Source organism: Heptranchias perlo, chromosome 19 (assembly GCF_035084215.1).
Source record: "Heptranchias perlo isolate sHepPer1 chromosome 19, sHepPer1.hap1, whole genome shotgun sequence".
In the NCBI taxonomy this organism is placed as follows: Eukaryota; Metazoa; Chordata; class Chondrichthyes; order Hexanchiformes; family Hexanchidae; genus Heptranchias; species Heptranchias perlo.
The window spans coordinates 26,539,293-26,557,961 of record NC_090343.1 but is presented as its reverse complement, the minus strand read 5'-3'; the positions used below and the strand labels follow the sequence as shown (position 1 = coordinate 26,557,961).

Genomic DNA, 18,669 nt, shown 5'->3' with positions numbered 1-18,669 from the left:
CCCCCTTATCTAGAGCACTGAACCCTACCTAAACAGCCAGACTGGAGAAGTGACCACAGCAAAGAGCAGCCCTACCTTGACCAATGGAATTACCCATGGCTCTGGAATTACCCATACTAGTGACCCACTGTTGTAGATTGTGGCTGAAACTGTTGCATCCATGATCAGCGTGGCAATTGGCTTGAATGACTCGGCTTGGATCTTTGAAGCAGTATCTCTGTTGGTAACTGGGCAACTGAAAATCTCAGAAGACACTTATTCCCTGTCTTCCAGCCAGGAACCCCTTCTGGAGAGGTGGAGGGATGGAAGTCAGGAGGGAGTGCTCTTCTGACTTCTATGAGCTAGTTGCAGGTTTAAGTAGCCTGTCGGGGAACTGGCTGAGAAAATGAATTTGTTGAACTGCTGAACAATAAAAGAAATTGTATTTAAACATGGAATTGTAAGTAAGGTTGTTTAGCTGGATGTCAAGGAACTGACTTCTTTACCCCTTATGCAGTCTAAAATACACTGTAAAATACCTTGAGGACTTGAAAAATTATATTTCAAACTCTTTTCCAAAACCTTAAAAAGCCTATTTACATTTTGGTGCATGGTACATGACACATGGCATTCTCCAACTGATAGGACAGCAAATCATTAGGATGTACATATTTCTTTTTAAGTTGGGCACTTTAGAGTTTTTTGTTTTAATTGAATTACTTGTGCCACAGAATTTGCCTAGAACGTGAATATTTCTTATTTTCTTGAAATTTTTCCCAGTTCTGTGACAGGCTAAAAATCACGGTTGTCAACAATAGCGTCTGAAGGCCTGACACGTTTGTATGATGTTCCTCTGTTCTTTGTTATCACCATGATGTGGAGATGCCGGTAATGGACTGGGGTTGACAAATGTAAGGAATCTTACAACACCAGGTTATAGTCCAACTGTTTTATTTGAAAATCACAAGCTTTCGGAGGCTTTCTCCTTCGTCAGGTGAGTGTGGGATTCGGATTCCATGGAATCAGAATCCCACACTCACCTGACGAAGGAGAAAGCCTCCGAAAGCTTGTGATTTTCAAATAAAACAGTTGGACTATAACCTGGTGTTGTAAGATTCCTTACATTTGTTATCACCAACAGCAATTTCCAGTATAGTATTTTACAGAAAGATTTGAAAATGTGCAGCTGTTCCTTTAATAACAAAAGCACTTGATAAAGTGCTGGTGTTGAAAACTGTTTAAGAATTATTCCACACTTTTTAACAGTTTAACTTTAAAGTAGCTAATTGTTAGCATGTGGTACAAGATTACAGCATCACAGAAGCAATACCATCATTTAACTTTGTTAAAAATTAGCTGAGGATCTCAGATTATTGTAAATAACCGACTCCAAGGCAGCAAACAATCCCAAGCACCACCGCTTAATAATGGGTTTATTTTTCAACAAATCCGATTGTGAAACTTCCCCTTTAATTGCATCGTGTCTGTGGGAAGCTTGTTTGAAGTAGAAGCTAATAAATGTAGTCCCTAATTTTTTTTAAGCCAATTGTTGATGGTGATTGGGAGAGAGTGACCCACTCAAGGCAATGCTAAGTAGGAACGCGATGCTCCTGAGCAGTCAGATAAAGCTAAAGTGGGACTAAGGAAAGCAACAGTTTACCAATTATACAGATTTATGATAAGTGAGAGCTTAGAGGAATGAACTTGAAGTATCCGATATTCTGGAAGATGTCACCAGACACTTGGGACCTCTACGTTAATATATTCCTTAGTTATTAAAGAACTTACTTGAAGGGATGATTAGCTCCTTTGTGCTTGAGCTTTCCTTTCATTCCCTTATGTTTAGAGGGAAAACTACAGAACACAAAGAGGATGGCACAAACATATTTTATATGAATAAGTATGTAAATGGTCAATCACAACTTTCAACATTACCAACCTACCCACCTCACAAAAAGCATACTTAAAAAATACTTAGTAATAGGTTATGGATGTTATTGAAAGCTATCCGTTACTGTAACCTACAACTCCACAGCATGCCTTTTGTACACTCTTTGAAAAACACTGATAATTGTGAAACCCCTTACATCAATTTATCAAATTTCAGTATCCCTTTCCAAGATTATATTTTTTCTTCATTTCACCAGAAAGCATTGTTGAACACATGAATACCAGTTACATGCATGTTATTAGCATACAGGTTGCTACAAGATCCTGTAAATGTCCAATTATACATGTACTATAAAAGTCACCACCTTCATGAGACTAAAACAAAGGAGGACAGTCAGAGACATACATTTGTGTTTTTCCATTCTTCCTCATATTGGAAAAATGCATTTGTAAACACTGTATTGTCGTGAAAATGTACAGAACCGTTCCATCAGCTGAAGTGCAGCACAGTGGCCACTGGTTACCTCTACTCCTGACCCTGTCTAAGTATGCGGGGTAAGGGGAGGTCACCTAATCAGTTTATGTTGGGTGGGTACCAGCATTAGCTTGGTTGCCTGTCAGAAGTTTTGGTGGGAGGGGGGCAGGAAAAGTGGGACAGGCCAGCTGCTAGAGCTACCAGCTTAGTAAGTATTTCATTGGGCCCCATTTACCAAGGAGTCGATTTAAAGAATAGGCTGGTATACTTTGGGGAAAATCCAGACTTGGTCCCAGCACTTCCACCACTCAGAATGCCGCTATGCTAAATGTACAGGGTGCTTGGGAGTAAAGAGACCGAGGCTGAGAATATTCCCACATGTGCGAATTCCCTCCTCCAGCCACATCCCCTTTGTTGTCATAAGCCAAGTTTGGGTGGACTGAGGGTCCGCCTGAAACAGGCCCTTGCAGAAACTGGCAGCATAGGCCAGAATCTAACGTATCCAGGTCCCAGCCAATTTTTCCACCTCCGCTGTTGCACTCCTGGCAGACTTACACTGGGAGTAGGCCACTGGACCCTGCAGAAATTTGGGGCTTATTTAACACTAACTCACTGTACCATGAAGTGATAGGACATAAGTTCATGGCTATAATTCCTATGTGATGAACTCTTGAGACATATTCTCACAGGGAATGATGAAAAGTCGCAAGAGGGTGCCAACCCAGACAATTGTTAACATCTCCTAATTGTTTGTAACAGAACAGCTTTGGCTGTCACCTTGGCTCAGCACACCCTGTTTACTCTCAGTATATGAAATGCTAGACAGAATCAAACAAAAAGAGTAAGAGAAGAAGTACCACTAAAACGGTGGAGGGGTGGGGGGAGGGGGGGAGGAAAAAGTATTATTAAGTGAGTCACGTGCTATAAACTTTAAGATAAGCAATAATGTCAATCAATTGTTCAAGGTGTTTCATTAAATTGAATATATTTGCGAAGTCTATATGAAAGTTGATATATGTAAAGAGGACTATTCTAGTGACACAACGAAGGAAGCTGCAATTCCAGAACAAACCTCATCCTTGAACAGTCACATTCTTCAGGTCTTTTTTTCTTCAGGTGGCCCCTGACCTCTCGTAAGTTCTTTATTTTGGTTTGGAGGGTTTCAATCTAAGGACAGAGGTCAATGGAGGATTACTTGCTTATAGCATTCAACCACCAGAAACAAGCTTGCATGTGGTGTAGAGTGTACACAGTAAACTTCTATTTATTATATTTAAAACAAAATGGGGTGTCATACCTTTAATAAAATAAGAAAACTTGAAACAGGAAAAGGTCATTCAACCCATCAAACCTACACTTTCCTACAGCCCATATTAAGTTTGCCCTGATATGTACCCTATCCAAGTTACTTAATTCTGAAAGGAGGAATAGCTAGAGGTTACTCCAAGAAGATAATACTCGAGAAAATTCTTCCCTGAAGCCCAAAGGCAATCAAGCAAAACCCCAAGACATCAGTTTAACAATTACAATCTACATCATGAACCATTTTTGTGGCCCCAATAAGATTAGGTTAATATGCTTGCAGATGGTATTTCATCATCCTTATCAATACTTATAACCTTTGATCCTGTTCTTCACCAAGTATTCATCTAGCTCCTTTTTAAATGAGTAATCGGCATAGCATTAACTGCTGGGAGTCTATTCCACATATCTACTGCTCTGTGGGGAAAAGACACTTCTAATCTGAAGTCTTGCTTGAGGCTTGCCAGCTTTATACTTGTCTCCTCTAGCTTTCTGGTCATGGTTTAAGCTACCTGTATGATCAAAATACAACAAGTATTTTAAAGTGTGGGATTTTTCACTGAAATTATTTACTGTATTAGCTTAGAGTTGTGAAAAGTTGAACCTAGTTTATGTAAATTATTAACTCAATGATCATTTTTTTTGCTAACGTAAGATTAATTTTTGCTTTGAATCTATTAAATTTAGCTGAAAAACAGCCACTGATCTCAGACCGAGAGCGGATTCTGCAGTGTAAACATTTACCAAATTCAATGGAAATATACAAATGAATTAGAAATGTAAAAAAACACTTTTACACAAAAATATTCCAAACTATACATTATGCATGATAAGAATAATTAACATTCATAATTAATCATCAGAACATTGAAATTATTTATATTTTTCACTGGTTTGGTAATCTTCCATGTGAAATATGTTACTAATTATTTCTCTGTAGCTAACCTCGTGATCAATGTGTAATTTGTGATCCTTCCAAGCTTGAAGTGATTTGTACAGATCTCCATCACACTGAACAGTCTCATTGGCCAATATGTAGCACCTAAGATAATAACAAAACAATTATTTGTGCAATTCCTTGCTCTTATTCAACACATACACTGCATTCAATAATAGTGACATTTAATAGTATTGTGACAGTCAGTAGCATTGCATCATGATAACTGCACAGAAGGAGGCCATTCCATGGTACTAGTTCTTCAAAAGGAGCTAGCGATTCTAATCCCACTTTCCTATAGTTCTCCTTTTAAATAATTATTAAATTCCCTTTTAAATGATGTTATAATCTCTACTTCAACCGCCATTCGTGGTAAAACATTCTATGTTCTCATAACCTTTTGTGTGGAAAACAATTCTCCCAACTTCCCCTTTCATTCTTCAAGTAACAATCTTGCATTTCTGGTCCTTTGTTATTAATTCAATAACCAGCAGAATCAATTTTACCCTCTCAAAACGTTTCACAATTTTGAAAACTTAGATCCTTTTTAACCTTCTTTGCTCCAGTAAAGTGGGGGCGGGGGGGCGGGGGGGAGACACTGTTTTGAGCTTTTCTTCATAACTATAACCTTTCATTCCTGGTATAATTCTACCATTCCATGGGTTCTAATCTCCTTCCTATAATGGAGTGCCCAGAAGTGCATATAATAATTTAGTTGTGGCCTAACCAATTCAACTTTTAGGTTTAATGCCCTATGTATAAAGCTCAGAATCTTAGTTAACATTTTTATTGTCTTTTCTAGCTGCATTCCCACCTGAAAAGACCTATAGAGCAGATCTTAACCCACCCACCATGCTGCGTTCCCAAAGTGTGCCCGCCCACCACTGTTTTAATTTGCCTGAATGCAGGTATGGGAAGGCTGCCCGCCCCAGAGTAGCAGGACCTAGTTTCAATGGCAAAGTAACGCCCCGATGACATCATTGGGCCACCCACATATTTTAACCGCAGGCCCAACTAAGGCCCATATAGTCTTGAGCCGGTCAGTAAAAGCTGGTGGAAGCCAGAATCCTGGCCACAAGAGGCCCAGGTAACTTTATTTCTAAAAATTTTTTTAAAGGTTCCCTGTGGGCCAGGAGGAGCAAGAATGTTCCTCCTGGCCCCACAAGGATGCACTGGGCCTCACATGCCCCAAGCTTCTTCCCCCCAACCCCAATCCTGGACTTTACAATCCCCCCTAATTCCTTACTTACGTGCTGGGGACTGTTTCCGTGGGGCCCGGGAGAACTTATAATGGGGAACAAGAAAATAGCAGAACAATTAAACAAATACTTTGGTTCTGTCTTCACGGAAGAGGACACAAATAGCTTCCCAGAAATGCTAGAGAGCCAAAGGACTACTGAGAAGGAGGAATTAAAGGAAATTAGTATTAGTAAAAAAAAAGTGCTGGAAAAATTAATGGGACTGAAAGCCGATAAATCCCCAGGGCCTGATAATCTGCATCCCAGAGTACTAAAAGAGGTAGCCATGGAAATAGTGGATGCATTAGTTGTTATCTTCCAAAATTCTATAGATTATGGAATAGTTCCTGCAGATTGGAGGATGGCAAATGTAACCCCACTATTTAAAAAAGGAGGGAGAGAAAACAGGGAACTACAGATCGGTTAGCCTAATATCAGTCGTAGGGAAAATGTTGGAGTCTATTATAAAGGATGTGATTACAGGACATTTAGAAAATATCAACGGGATTAGACAAAGTCAACATGGATTTATGAAAGGGAAATCGTGTTTGACAAACCTACTGGAGTTTTTTGAGGATGTAACTGGTAGAATAGATAAAGGAGAACCAGTGGATGTGATTTATCTGGATTTTCAGAAGGCCTTTGATAAAGTCCCACATAAGAGGTTAGTATGCAAAATTAAAGCATATTGGGTTGGTGGTAATATACTGGCATGGATTGAAAATTGGTTAACAGACAGGAAACAGAGAGTAGGAATAAATGGGTCTTTTTCGGGGTGGCAGGCAGTGACTAGTGGGGTACCGCAGGGATCAGTGCTTGGGCCCCAGCTATTCACAATATATATCAATGATTTGGATGAGGGAACCAAATGTAATATTTCCAAGTTTGCTGATGACACAAAGCTAGGTGGGATCGTGAGTTGTGAGGAGGATGCAAAGAAGCTTCAAGGCGATTTAGACAAGTTAAGTGAGTGGGCAAATACAGTATAATGTGGATAAATGTGAAGTTATCCACTTCGGAAGGAAAAACAGAAAGGCAGAGTATTATTTAAATGGTGATAGATTGGGAAATGTTGATGTATAAAGGGATCTGGGTACCTTGTACACCAGTCACTGAAAGTAAATGTGCAGGTGCAGCAAGCAGTTAGGAAGGCAAATGGTATGTTGGCCTTCATTGCAAGAGGATTTGAGTACAGGAGCAAAGATGTCTTACTGCAGTTATACAGGGCCTTGGTGAGACCACACCTGGAGTATTGTGTGCAGTTTTGGTCTCCTTACCTAAGGATATACTTGCCATAGAGGGAGTGCAGCGAAGGCTCACCAGATTGATTACCGGGATGGCAGGACAGTCTTATGAGGAGAGATTGGGTTGACTCGGCCTGTATTCACTCGAGTTTAGAAGAATGAGAGGGGATCTCATTGAAACATATAAAATTCTGACAGGGCTGGACAGACTGGATGCAGGGAGGGTGGGGGGGCGGGTCCAGAATGAGGGGGTCACAGTCTCAGGATATAGGGTAGGACATTTAAGACTGAGATGAGAAGAAATTTCTTCACTCAGAGGGTGGTGAGCCTGTGGAATCCTCTACCACAGAAGGCTGTGGAGACCAAGTCACTGAATATATTTAAGAAGGAGCTAGATAGATTTCTAGACACAAAAGGCATCAAGGAGTATGGGGAGAGAGCGGGAATATGGTATTGAGATAGAGGATCAGCCATGATCATATTGAATAGGGGAGCAGGCTCGGAGGGCCAAATGGCCTACTCCTGCTCCTATTTTCTATGTTTTTATGTTTCTATGTCTCTGGTGGCGGCCTGACGCCCCACGAATTTTGACACCCACCTACCGTTAGCATGTGAATGAAGTCCCGGAGCTAAACACCATCAGGTCTCACACTCCAGGGGGCCGGACAGTTTGCCACCCACTTTGCACCCCCGATTCCCAGCAATAGTTAAAATCTGGGCTTATATATCTGAACCTTTGCATCTCTGTTCCTTTACTCTTCAGAATCTTAGTTTTTAAGGTATACTTCCTGTTATTGTTCTTTTGCACAAGGTATAACTCCTTTACATTTCTTTTTGCATTATGATATTTAATGGCATTGCTACATTCACTATTACTTATGTTTTCATTCAATGGTATTTCTTCATCAAACAAATTACTTAACTCTAAAGATGCCTGACAATCCAGTTCAATAACTATAAATACCACCACCAAAACTTATGGACTGAAGCATTTGGAGACCTGTGTGACGTAGTGAGTAAGGACCATGACCTTTCACCTTCAGGTTACGGGTTAGCTAAGCCATGCAATGCCACAGAATGTAAGACCCACAAAGGAGATCAATGTTCTTGGCTTCCCAGCTGTTGAACGATTTATGAATGAGACCAGATATGGACAAAGGAAAATAGCTCTATTAAATAAACAAGGGAAAAAAGTGGCAACTTACTTATGTGTGACTTTAATTGAACTGGGTACAATTAATTCATTACTATTGCCCGTGCCACTGCTTTCACCCATGTTCTCTTCTTCCTCGTCAGCTACATCATGTCGTTTAGTGATGTTCTTTGGCACAACTAGGTCAAATCCCTCATCCAAATCCAGATCATAAACTTCTCCCTCAAGTTCAATAGACACTGAACGGATTGACCTATTCCGTATGTAGCTTTGCTTAAATTCTGAAAGTAAAAATAAAAATATTAAAATAGATAGAACTAACTTTGCAGTTAAAGCATGCACTTTTAAATTTGTAATGAAGATACACTAGGCTTTCAAAAATTGCTGTCACAAACTGCACACTGACTGAAATGTAAGGGGATATGATATGGTGTTGTATCTTGAGAGAGCATTGGCAGTGAGGTTAACAAAGAGGGATTCACTAGCATCTTTCCTTTCTTTCTTTCAGCATGCACTTCCAGAAAAGATTACATTTATTTCCTGAAAGTAACACTTTCCTTATCACATTTTGTTGGTAACACTCCTATTGTTACAAGACAGTGTATTCTCTGACTCACTATAAACAATGCCATGGGAGGTCTGCAAGCAATATTTTAAAAACGTTAGGCAGGATTTTCTGCTGCTGTTCTGCCTAATTTTGGGCTAATTTGGGGTTGGCTGGGGTGAAAATCCACATTGCTGGTCACCACCACCTTTGGGGTTTTCTACCAGAAGCGAAGGCAGCTTTTGAATCTATCTGCCCAAATATGGGCATGTGTACTAAATGTAGGTGATAAAGATGGGATTACATCAGTCATTCTATTTCCTGTCATGACCACCATAACAATCTAGCCAGTATTGCTATGGCTAGAGAAAGGAAACTAAAAATGTAAATCCCCCCTAAGGGATGTGATACATTATGGGGCAATTCATTACACCCCTGTCTCCATGAATGTTAAAATCCAAAGAATTGTGCCCCCCCCCCCTCAGCTTCTACCCCCTCCCCCTTCCGCCCACAACAAAATCATTCTTGGGATGTAGCAGACAATTCTAGGATGGTAAAAGAAAGTTACAGTTATGTTTGGAACTTCGCAAAAGTGATAGAAACAGGTAAACTAATATTGGATGTATATTCAGATTGTTGTTAGTGCCTAATATAGGCCATATGCATAATGTGCTGTGTTCTAGAAGTCTCCCAACAGCACCTGTCATCGTTGAGACATCCTTGAGAATTCTTACTTACACTGTGTTCAGGTGGTTCTTCAGAATACTGTGTTTGGCAAGATAAGGAAGGGAACTGACAAAGAAGGAAAATCAAATGAAGAACAAGATAGAGGAAGAAACAAAGAAAGGCAAATGGGAATCAAAATAAAAATGTAATGATAAAAATAAAAAGGTCCAAAGTAGGATAGGCATTGAGAACAAAATGAAAGAAAAAAAAAATGAAGAGAGGATGAAAGGAGTTTTTAAAAAGCAGATTATTAGGAATGGTTATACATGAAGTAGCATGGATAGAAAGTTTATTAAAAACAGAAATGAAACAAATGGTAGAAGAAAAGAATTGAAGGGAGGGGAGACATTGGGGCTCGCCTTTCACTTTTTGGGGACAGCATTTCATTTCTGCTACTTGAACCACCATTGCTGTTGCAAAAGGAAACCTCTAGATGTCACTAGAAGGCAGCAAACAGCCCAAAAAAATGGGTTTAAAACTGAGCCAAAAGAGGGCAATTATATTTATCTGTTCAGTGTCTCATTTTTGCAGGAACAGCTAATCAGACAGAACAAGAATTTTCTATTCTGCAATATGAAATAAGCAGATGCTTTTTTATTTTAATAAGCATATTTGCACATTAGAGGTTACAAGCTGGTTTGAACAATTTGGGGGGGGTGCAGAATTCGGGGGTACAGAGGTCGAAGCGGACGGTGATCTGTCCGGCCCTTCGGAGCAAGAGGCCTGATAGATTTTAAAGAACCGGACCTCATTTGAATGTCCAACACTTACTCCTGCCCGAAGCCAGGGGGCAGGAGTTGAAATCTGTTCGGGGTTGGGGGGGCGTGTTAAAAATCAGGCCTTCAAAATTAGCTCCTATCACAATTTAACAGAATATCTAATTTACTGTATTACATCTTCATGATTTCTAACTATAACTAATTAATCACAGCAGTGGTTCAGTTAGATGGGTTGTACGCTTAGTTTACAGCACCTGATACATTGAATAATCAATGCACTATTACATACGAATTGATAGTTTCCTATCCTTGGCTCCCAAGAATGCAATATGGATATTTTAATAAAGTGTTTTGGCATCCATATAAATAAGCCATTCTATTGATATGATTCTTTAGTTGGTCTTAAGTGCAGTGGCATTCAGAATGCTGTATTTCCTCTTTTTAGTAAAGCATGTATCTCAAAGTGGGATCATTTAAAATACAAGAAAAGTTCTCTCAAAATTCCACTCTTTCAAGCCTAACTTATCCTTGCAACTGCAAGTCACATAATGCTAGGCCTTTGATATGCTGTTCAAATGCCTTATCGTCACACAGTACAAGCACATTAACTACTTACTTCGCTTGGAGAAAAGTTTCTGCTTTTGTCTTGCTGCTGGGCTCATTTTATATGCATTTTCTTCACAATCGCAATCTTCTCCATCAGTGTTGTAGTACTTGGACTGGAAGCGGCTGGATCTCTTCTTGTCAGAAGCTGCTGTGATGGCCATTCCTTTGCACTTATGAAGTCGAAGCTTTCCTGTGGAATCCTCTACACACTGCCATTTCTAGAACAATGACCACTTCGTTAGATTGTAGCAAATGACTGGACAGATTTTAATTCGGGAAATATTCATCCAAATATTGGACTCCATCGAGCAGTGGCTTAGTTGTCCACCGAGATAGGGAAGGGAAAAAAAAATCAAGTCAGGTTTCTTGCTCTTGATTCCTATCCAGCGAACCTTGCTGGAAACTGTGTGCATGGGGATTGTGCATCTAGTATCTTCCATTGTTAAATAGCTTGCTGATAATTATTGTCTGTGTTTTCGTGTGAAGAATAGTGACTGGGGTAAGCTACCTGATGGCTGCTGGGCCCCATGGAGCAACATATGTGACCACCTTAAGGAGGAGAGAGGAAAAAATTAGGCAGGGGGGTGGGGAATTAATTCCAGGGTGACATGGTGGTACCCCAGTGCACTGTGCCATGGAGGACTAAAGTGGATGCTTGTGTGTACCACTTACTCACAGCCACAATGAGATCCCAATCTCATTTACATCATGAAAGGGGCAATGGGTTAAGGTTGAAGCCACTCCATGTTACTCTCATGCACTGCCCTGTAGTCAATTAGTCAGCAGTATTAACAAAATATTGCTGAATAACTGGCTGCGGGGCAGTGTATATAGATAAGTGAGTGGGTCACCTGCCACCTGTCCAACCTGCCAACTGGAGAAAAATATCTACCATGAAGAAGGGAAGAAAGAAAAACAGAATAAAAACAGGAAGCTCTTCAAGCAAAACCTCTTTGAAAATTGAAGATTTAAAAATGGTAAACAATAATTATGGCATCCTATGATAGGGGGAGGGGGGCATAGATAAAAGCCAAAGCAGGAGGCTAAAGGCAGCATTTTCATTGTGATTAAGTATATTTGTGATCCAACTTTTACCCCATTCACTCTCTCTCTCACACACACACACAACACTTGCCCTGTGATTTACATTAAATGAGACTTGATGGTTCTATATTTGGCCACAATCTCTTCTTCCAGCTGCAAGTAAACTGTGTTTACATAAAATACCAAGGCTTACCTGGGTCTAAACAGTGCAAATGAATTTCATATCCTAAATAAAGAGTTGGAATCTGGTTGTGTCCACTGGGACAAGATTTTAAGAAAGTGAGTGTAACCGAGCAGACCACTCTATCTCCAGTCCTAGTCCTTCCTGAGCTTAGCTGCTATTGGACTGAAACAGGTTCCTCCCTCCAGTCAACGCTAATCCTAACAAGGGATTGCAGCCTCTGTATACTATAGATGGGAATTTTCCTGAGAAATGGAGTTCCCAACTACAGCACACAGAGGCTGCAATCATTGGCATTAACGTTGGCAGTCGCAATGATTGGAGAGGTGCCTGTTGCTGTGCATGAGCAACTGGACTCAGGTAGGAAGGGGACTGAGTGGGTGGGGAGGAAATGGATGGCAAGGAAAGGGTGTAACTGATAATGAACGAGGGGGCAAATGGATGGCAATAAAAGGGGAAAATGGATGTCAAAGGAAGGTCGGACATGGATGACAATGAAGGGGTGAGGGCAGGAGAAAAATGAAGGGAAGAGGGAAATAGGAAATGGAAAGCAATGAAAGGGAGGGAAATAAATGATAATGAAAGGAAATGTTACTGTGAAAGGGTGGGAGTTGCATGGGATACACTGTCTCTACGAATTGGTTCCGGGGCCGGGGAGAATATATGAAGGACTGTTCAAGAATGTGAGAGAAGGACTGTTAAGGTAACTCTTGGACAAGTTTGGTTGGTCTGTCGAAAATCCAAATGTTACTGTGTATTTCCTTTTTGTTAGGTTAAAACGCCTAGCAATTGTGAAGTATAAAAGTGCTTAAAATGAACAAGAATGCATCTTTCAAAAGCTTTCAAGGGAACATATCCCAGACTGCAACCCCCCACCACCCCCACCCCACCCAAAAAAAACTACCACCAATTTTGTGCTTTTAACATCTGAATTTCCTCTTTCAGGCTTTCACGTGCTTATGTATTTTTCCTCCAATACAAGTGAAGGAATGTTGTTTATACCGACAGCTTAAGTTACAAAGCTCCTGTGCCAATTTGTTTTTAAGATAGGGCTGTTTTTGAGATATCAGCTTTTGGGGGTTGTGCCAGCTTTTTTTTTAAAGCTGTTGATCAGCTTTTGTTAGTTTTCTAAGTTGGTATGTGGAAGCCTTGTACCTAGACATTAAACTGAGGTCCCGTCTGCCCTCTCAGGTGGATGGGAAAGATCTCACAGCACTGTTCAAAGTGGAGGGAAGACTATTCAAAGTATTCAAGGGGAGTTCTCCCCGACGTCCTGGCCAAAATTTATCCCTCAATCAATATCACAAACAGATTATCTGGTCATTATCACATTGCTGTTTGTGAGAGCTTGCTGTAAGCAAATTGGCTGCCATGTTTCTTACATTAAAACAGTGACTACGCTTCAAAAGTACGTCATTGGCTGTAAAGCACTTTGGGATTTCCCGAGGTCATGAAAAGCGTTATATAAATGCAAGTTTTCTTTAGACTTACAGAAAGTTCCACATGAATGGCTGCTGCACAAGCTTAAAACTGTGGCTATCTTAGATAAGACTTTGAGGTGGATAAGGAATTTGCTAATAGTGAGAAAGTGGCTGGTACTAGATATGGGGCTAATGGCGGGATGGGGAGATGCATTGAGGGGAGTGCCCTAGAGGCAGTTGAGTTTGATGTTCCACACTAAGTGATATTTACCTGGTAGGGCAGGGTAGTGGAAGTAAACCTCTGGAATCATTCAAGAAGTAATTGGATGCAGTAACTGGGGACCATAGGTATCTATGGGAAGAGGAGCTAGATAGGCCAAATGGCTTCCTTCATCGGTACTTACCTTTGTGACATGAATTGTGAAATATGTTGCTATATCTAGGTGAGATTTGGATTGGCAGCACTATGTATTAATGACTAGATGATGAAGAAGCCATTTATGTTCTGATAGCAAGATGCTATTTAAGTGTTATGCTTGGATTAGAAGTTCTGAACATAAGAACATAAGAAATAGGAGCAGGAGTAGGCCAATCGGCCCTTCGAGCCTACTCCGCCATTTAATAAGATCATGGCTGATCTGATCCTAACCTCAAATCTAAATTCATGTCCAATTTCCTGCCCGCTCCCCGTAACCCCTAATTCCCTTTACTTCTAGGAAACTGTCTATTTCTGTTTTAAATTTATTCAATGATGTAGCTTCCACAGCTTCCTGGGGCAGCAAATTCCACAGTCCTACAACCCTCTGAGTGAAGAAGTTTCCCCTCATCTCAGTTTTGAAAGAGTAGCCCCTTATTCTAAGATTATGCCCCCTAGTTCTAGTTTCACCCATCTTTGGAGAACCATAGAAGTGATTGTGAAAGTGACTGGTCCATTGGAATAATATGCTTGAAGCTACTATGTGTATCTCAGTGGCAGTGAAGATCTCCACTGCCATTAACTTCATATACCACAGTGACCATCAAAAGATTCAGCCATTTTGTTTGGCTTTTGGACAATGAAAGAAATGACAGCCTATATCAGTTTTTCAGTACTTGTGGCGTACATATTGAATGTATTTCACTTCTGTGTTTGTCCCTTGTGCACCGTGTACTTGTCTGTGTTGCCTGTGCCTCACTACTAAATGCTTCCTAGGTGAGGAAATAGCACCGATGGATTATAAAAGCAGAAAATGCTGGAAATACTCAGCAAGTCAGGCAGCATCTGTGGAGAAAGAAACAGAGTTAACGTTTCAGGTTGATGACCTTTCATCAGAACAGGAAGAAGTTAAAGATTTAAAAGTTTTTAAGCAAGTACAGAGCCAGGGAAAGTGGGGGGGGGGTGGGGTGAAGAGAGTAAGGGGAGGGGAGGAAAGAACAAAAGGGAAAGTCTATGATAGGGTGGAGGGCAGGAGTGATCAAATGACAAAAGGGATGATGGTGCAAGGCAAGGAGGGTGGCAATGGGACAAGTAAAGAAACAAAAGATGGGTCTCGAGGAGCTGTAAATGGCAACAGCAGAATCATTACCAGCACCTGCTGTCTGAGAAAATGGGAGCAGTGATTTATGATCTGAAGTTATTGAAATCAATGCTGAGGCCGGAAGGTTGTAAAATGCCTAATCGAAAGATGAGGTGTTTGCTGTTCCTCAAGTTTCCGTTGAACTTCATTGGAACAGTGTATACATGAGCTATCTCCTGTAGCTCATCAGTTGGCTATGCAGCATTGATACAGGATGAGCTACAGGAGATACATATATCTGTGCTTAATCCTGACGTACCTGCACCAGTGCCCAGGGTTTTGTTTGCTGCAGTCCCTGTGGGTTCAGTGCTTTCAGAGGTGGTGCCTACTGTCACTTGTCACAAACTGCCACTGACATGAATGCTAAATGGCTGCTCCTGTGCTGCTTCCCCTACATACAGTGTACAACGTAAATTCCCCAGAATGATTCCAGGGATGGGAAACTACAGTTATTCGGAGACATGAGAGATACTGGGACTATTTCCACTGGAGCAGAGAAGGTTAGCGGGAGATTTCAAAGAATCTTTTAATATTGTGAAAGGTTTTGATAGGGTGAAGAGGAAGACTGTTTCTATTGGTTGGGGAGTTATTGATGTGAAATTTGATAGAGGCCTTAAAGAGAGCAGATGGTACATTATGAGTACATGACATACTTATCCATTTGGTGCTGTACTATCTTTATATGCATTACACTGCACTTGTACACAATCAGTGTATTTGCACACATTGATGGCACATGTTGTGCAAGTCACAAGATATATGACTAATATGGTACATAACACCAGTCCAATCTCCATGATGTCAATGAGTTCCAGATTTTCCCTCCCCTACAGTGGGAGTTATTTCTGGTCATGCGGCTCACCACCTTCTACATGCTACAACAACAATTTATTTTTATGTTACATTTCTCATAACAAAATGCATTACAGAGTGTATCATTGATGCAAAGTAGGAAGTAGGACTGAAATTAATGACTGAAAACATTGGCAAAGAGGCAAGTTTTGGGAATAGATGTAGCAAGGAGAAAGATTCAAGAAATGAATTTTGGAGTACAGGAATGTGGTGGCTGAAACCCCTTCAGCTGATGATGGAACAGTAGAGGGGGGTGTCTAGCCAACCAGAGTCAGAAGACTGAAGAGTGTGGGGCTGGAGAAGATTCCAGAGGTATAGTGCAGTGAGTTCATGAGGATTTGAAAATGAGGATATAAAACTGATGCACTGTAAGACAGGGAGCCAAAGGAGACTGGAAAGGACAAGGCGATGAGTGTGCAGAACTTCATGTGTGATATGATATGAAGCTTGCAGTTCTGAATGAGTTGGACACTATGTAAGGTGGAGTTCAGGGCACCAGCAATTAGACTGGAGACGTTCATAAATGAATGACTGGATCAGACCAATCTCTTTCCTGTCAGGATGTGTAAATGTAATTTGCATGATTTTCCTATTTGCACTTCTAATACCTATATCCTTCTTACCTTTGTTAACATTTCAATGCTTCCGTACAACACATTGTGCATTTGCCTTTAACAGTTATTATGTAATGTTCACATATGTCTTGCACTGCTGCTGTATAGCAAAATTCGTGCCTTCCCTTTTTGCTTTTCATTAAGGCTTGCTATTTTTCTGGACCCCCTGCCAGGAGCTGCATCTTTCAGTGACAAAAAGCCAAGCTTATTGCTCTTCAGCGTTCTTGGGGGTGATCTCTAATGCCAAAAGTCTGATTGTGGTATTCCATTACAGATATAGCTAGTACATGCTGATCAGTAAATCTGATTGTTGAGCCATTTCTCTCCAAAATTGGGCACTGCACAACAGGAGTAACTAACTTTTCAACATTTACACCAATTAAATGATCATTAGCTGCTTGACAAGGGCTGAAGGGTCATTATTGCAGGTGGAATATAATTGGCCATTTTTCATTACAGTTGACAAGATCATGTTTTCCAGAATTGCACGTTTCAAATCTGTGTTAGCAATTACGGAGTCATTTTGTTAGCAGGTGGTAAATTATGATGAATTTTCGAAAATAAAGAGAAAATATAGTCAGTAGAGTTAGTTGACTAGGCAAATTTCTATTAGGAAAACATTTACAGTAACAGCAGTTCCTATTTACATCTCCCCTGATTAATTGATTAATTCTCTCAAATTATTCAATAAATAACGATCATATATTTTAGCTAATTAGAAATACATTTCTGAGAGCTGTTAACTGAAAGTAAATGAACTTGGCTCAGTTCTTTTCTTTTTTTAAATTTGTTCATGGGATGTGGGCGTCGCTGGCAAGGCCAGCATTTATTGCCCATCCCTAAGTGCCCTCGAGAAGGTGGTGGTGAGCCGCCTTCTTGAACTGCTACAGTCCGTGTGGTGAAGATTCTCCCATAGTGCTGTTAGGAAGGGAGTTCCAGGATTTTGACCCAGCGACGATGAAGGAACGGCGATATATTTCCAAGTCGGGATGGTGTGTGACTTGGAGGGGAATGTGCAGGTGGTGTTGTTCCCATATGCCTGCTGCTCTTGTCCTTCTAGGTGGTAGAGGTCGTGGGTTTGGCGAGTTGCTGCAGTGCATCCTGTGGATGGTGCACACTGCAGACACGGATGCACCGGTGGTGAAGGGAGTGAATTTTTTAAGGTGGTGGATGGGGTGCCAATCAAGCGGGTTGCTTTGTCCTGGATGGTATCAAGCTTCTTGAGTGTTGTTGGAGCTGCACTCATCCAGGCAAGTGGAAAGTATTCCATCACATTCCTGACTTGTGCCTTGTAGATGGTGGAAAGGCTTTGGGGAGTCAGGAGGTGAGTCACTCGCCGCAGAATACCCAGCCTCTGACCTGCTCTTGTAGCCACAGTATTTATGTGGCTGGTCCAGTTAAGTTTCTGGTCAATGGTGACCCCCAGGATGTTGATGGTGGGGAATTCGGCGATGGCAATGCCGTTGAATGTCAAAGGGTGGTGGTTAGACTCTCTCTTGTTGGAGATAATCATTGCCTGGCACTTGTCTGGCGCGAATGTTACTTGCCACTTATGAGCCCAAGCCTGGATGTTGTCCAGGTCTTGCTGCATGCGGGCTCAGACTGCTTCATTACTTGAGGGGGTCGCGAATGGAACTGAACACTGTGCAATCATCAGCGAACATCCCCATTTTTGACCTTATGATGGTGGGAAGGTCATTGATGAAGCAGCTGAAGATGGTTGAGCCAAGGACACTACCCTGAGGAACTCCTGCAGCAATGTCCTGGGGCTGAGATGATTGGCCTCCAACAACCACTACCATCTTCCTTTGTCCGAAGTACGAATCCAGCCACTGGAGAGTTTTCCCCGATTCCCATTGACTTCAGTTTTACTAGGGCTTCTTGGTGCCACACCTGGTCAAATGCTGCCTTGATATCAAGGGCAGTCACTCGCACCTCACCTCTGGAATTCAGCTCTTTTGTCCATGTTTGGACCAAGGCTGTAATGAGGTCTAGAGCCGAGTGGTCCGGGCGGAACCCAAATCGAGCATCGATGAGCAGTTTATTGGTGAGTAAGTGCCGCTTGATAGCACTGTCGACGACACCTTCTATCACTTTGCAGATGATTGAGAGTAGACTGATGGGGTGATAATTGGACTTGGCTCAATTTGATTTGTCCTGCTTTTTGTGGACAGGTCATACCTGGACA

At 41.2% G+C, this 18,669-nt stretch overlaps 1 protein-coding gene across 3 annotated transcripts in view; it reads right to left on the bottom strand.

The window, feature by feature from the left end:
• Window positions 1–18,669, bottom strand: part of LOC137335258 (extracellular sulfatase Sulf-2-like) — a 287,785-nt gene that overhangs the window by 10,409 nt on the left and 258,707 nt on the right. For all 3 annotated transcript variants that reach the window (XM_068000536.1, XM_068000535.1, XM_068000537.1), the window contains 5 exons: window positions 10,824–11,031; window positions 8,271–8,499; window positions 4,592–4,688; window positions 3,417–3,511; window positions 1,768–1,833 (listed from right to left, as the gene is read on the bottom strand). In XM_068000536.1, coding sequence (XP_067856637.1) covers window positions 1,768–1,833; window positions 3,417–3,511; window positions 4,592–4,688; window positions 8,271–8,499; window positions 10,824–11,031 — 695 coding nt within the window. The remainder of the gene's footprint in view (window positions 1–1,767; window positions 1,834–3,416; window positions 3,512–4,591; window positions 4,689–8,270; window positions 8,500–10,823; window positions 11,032–18,669) is intronic.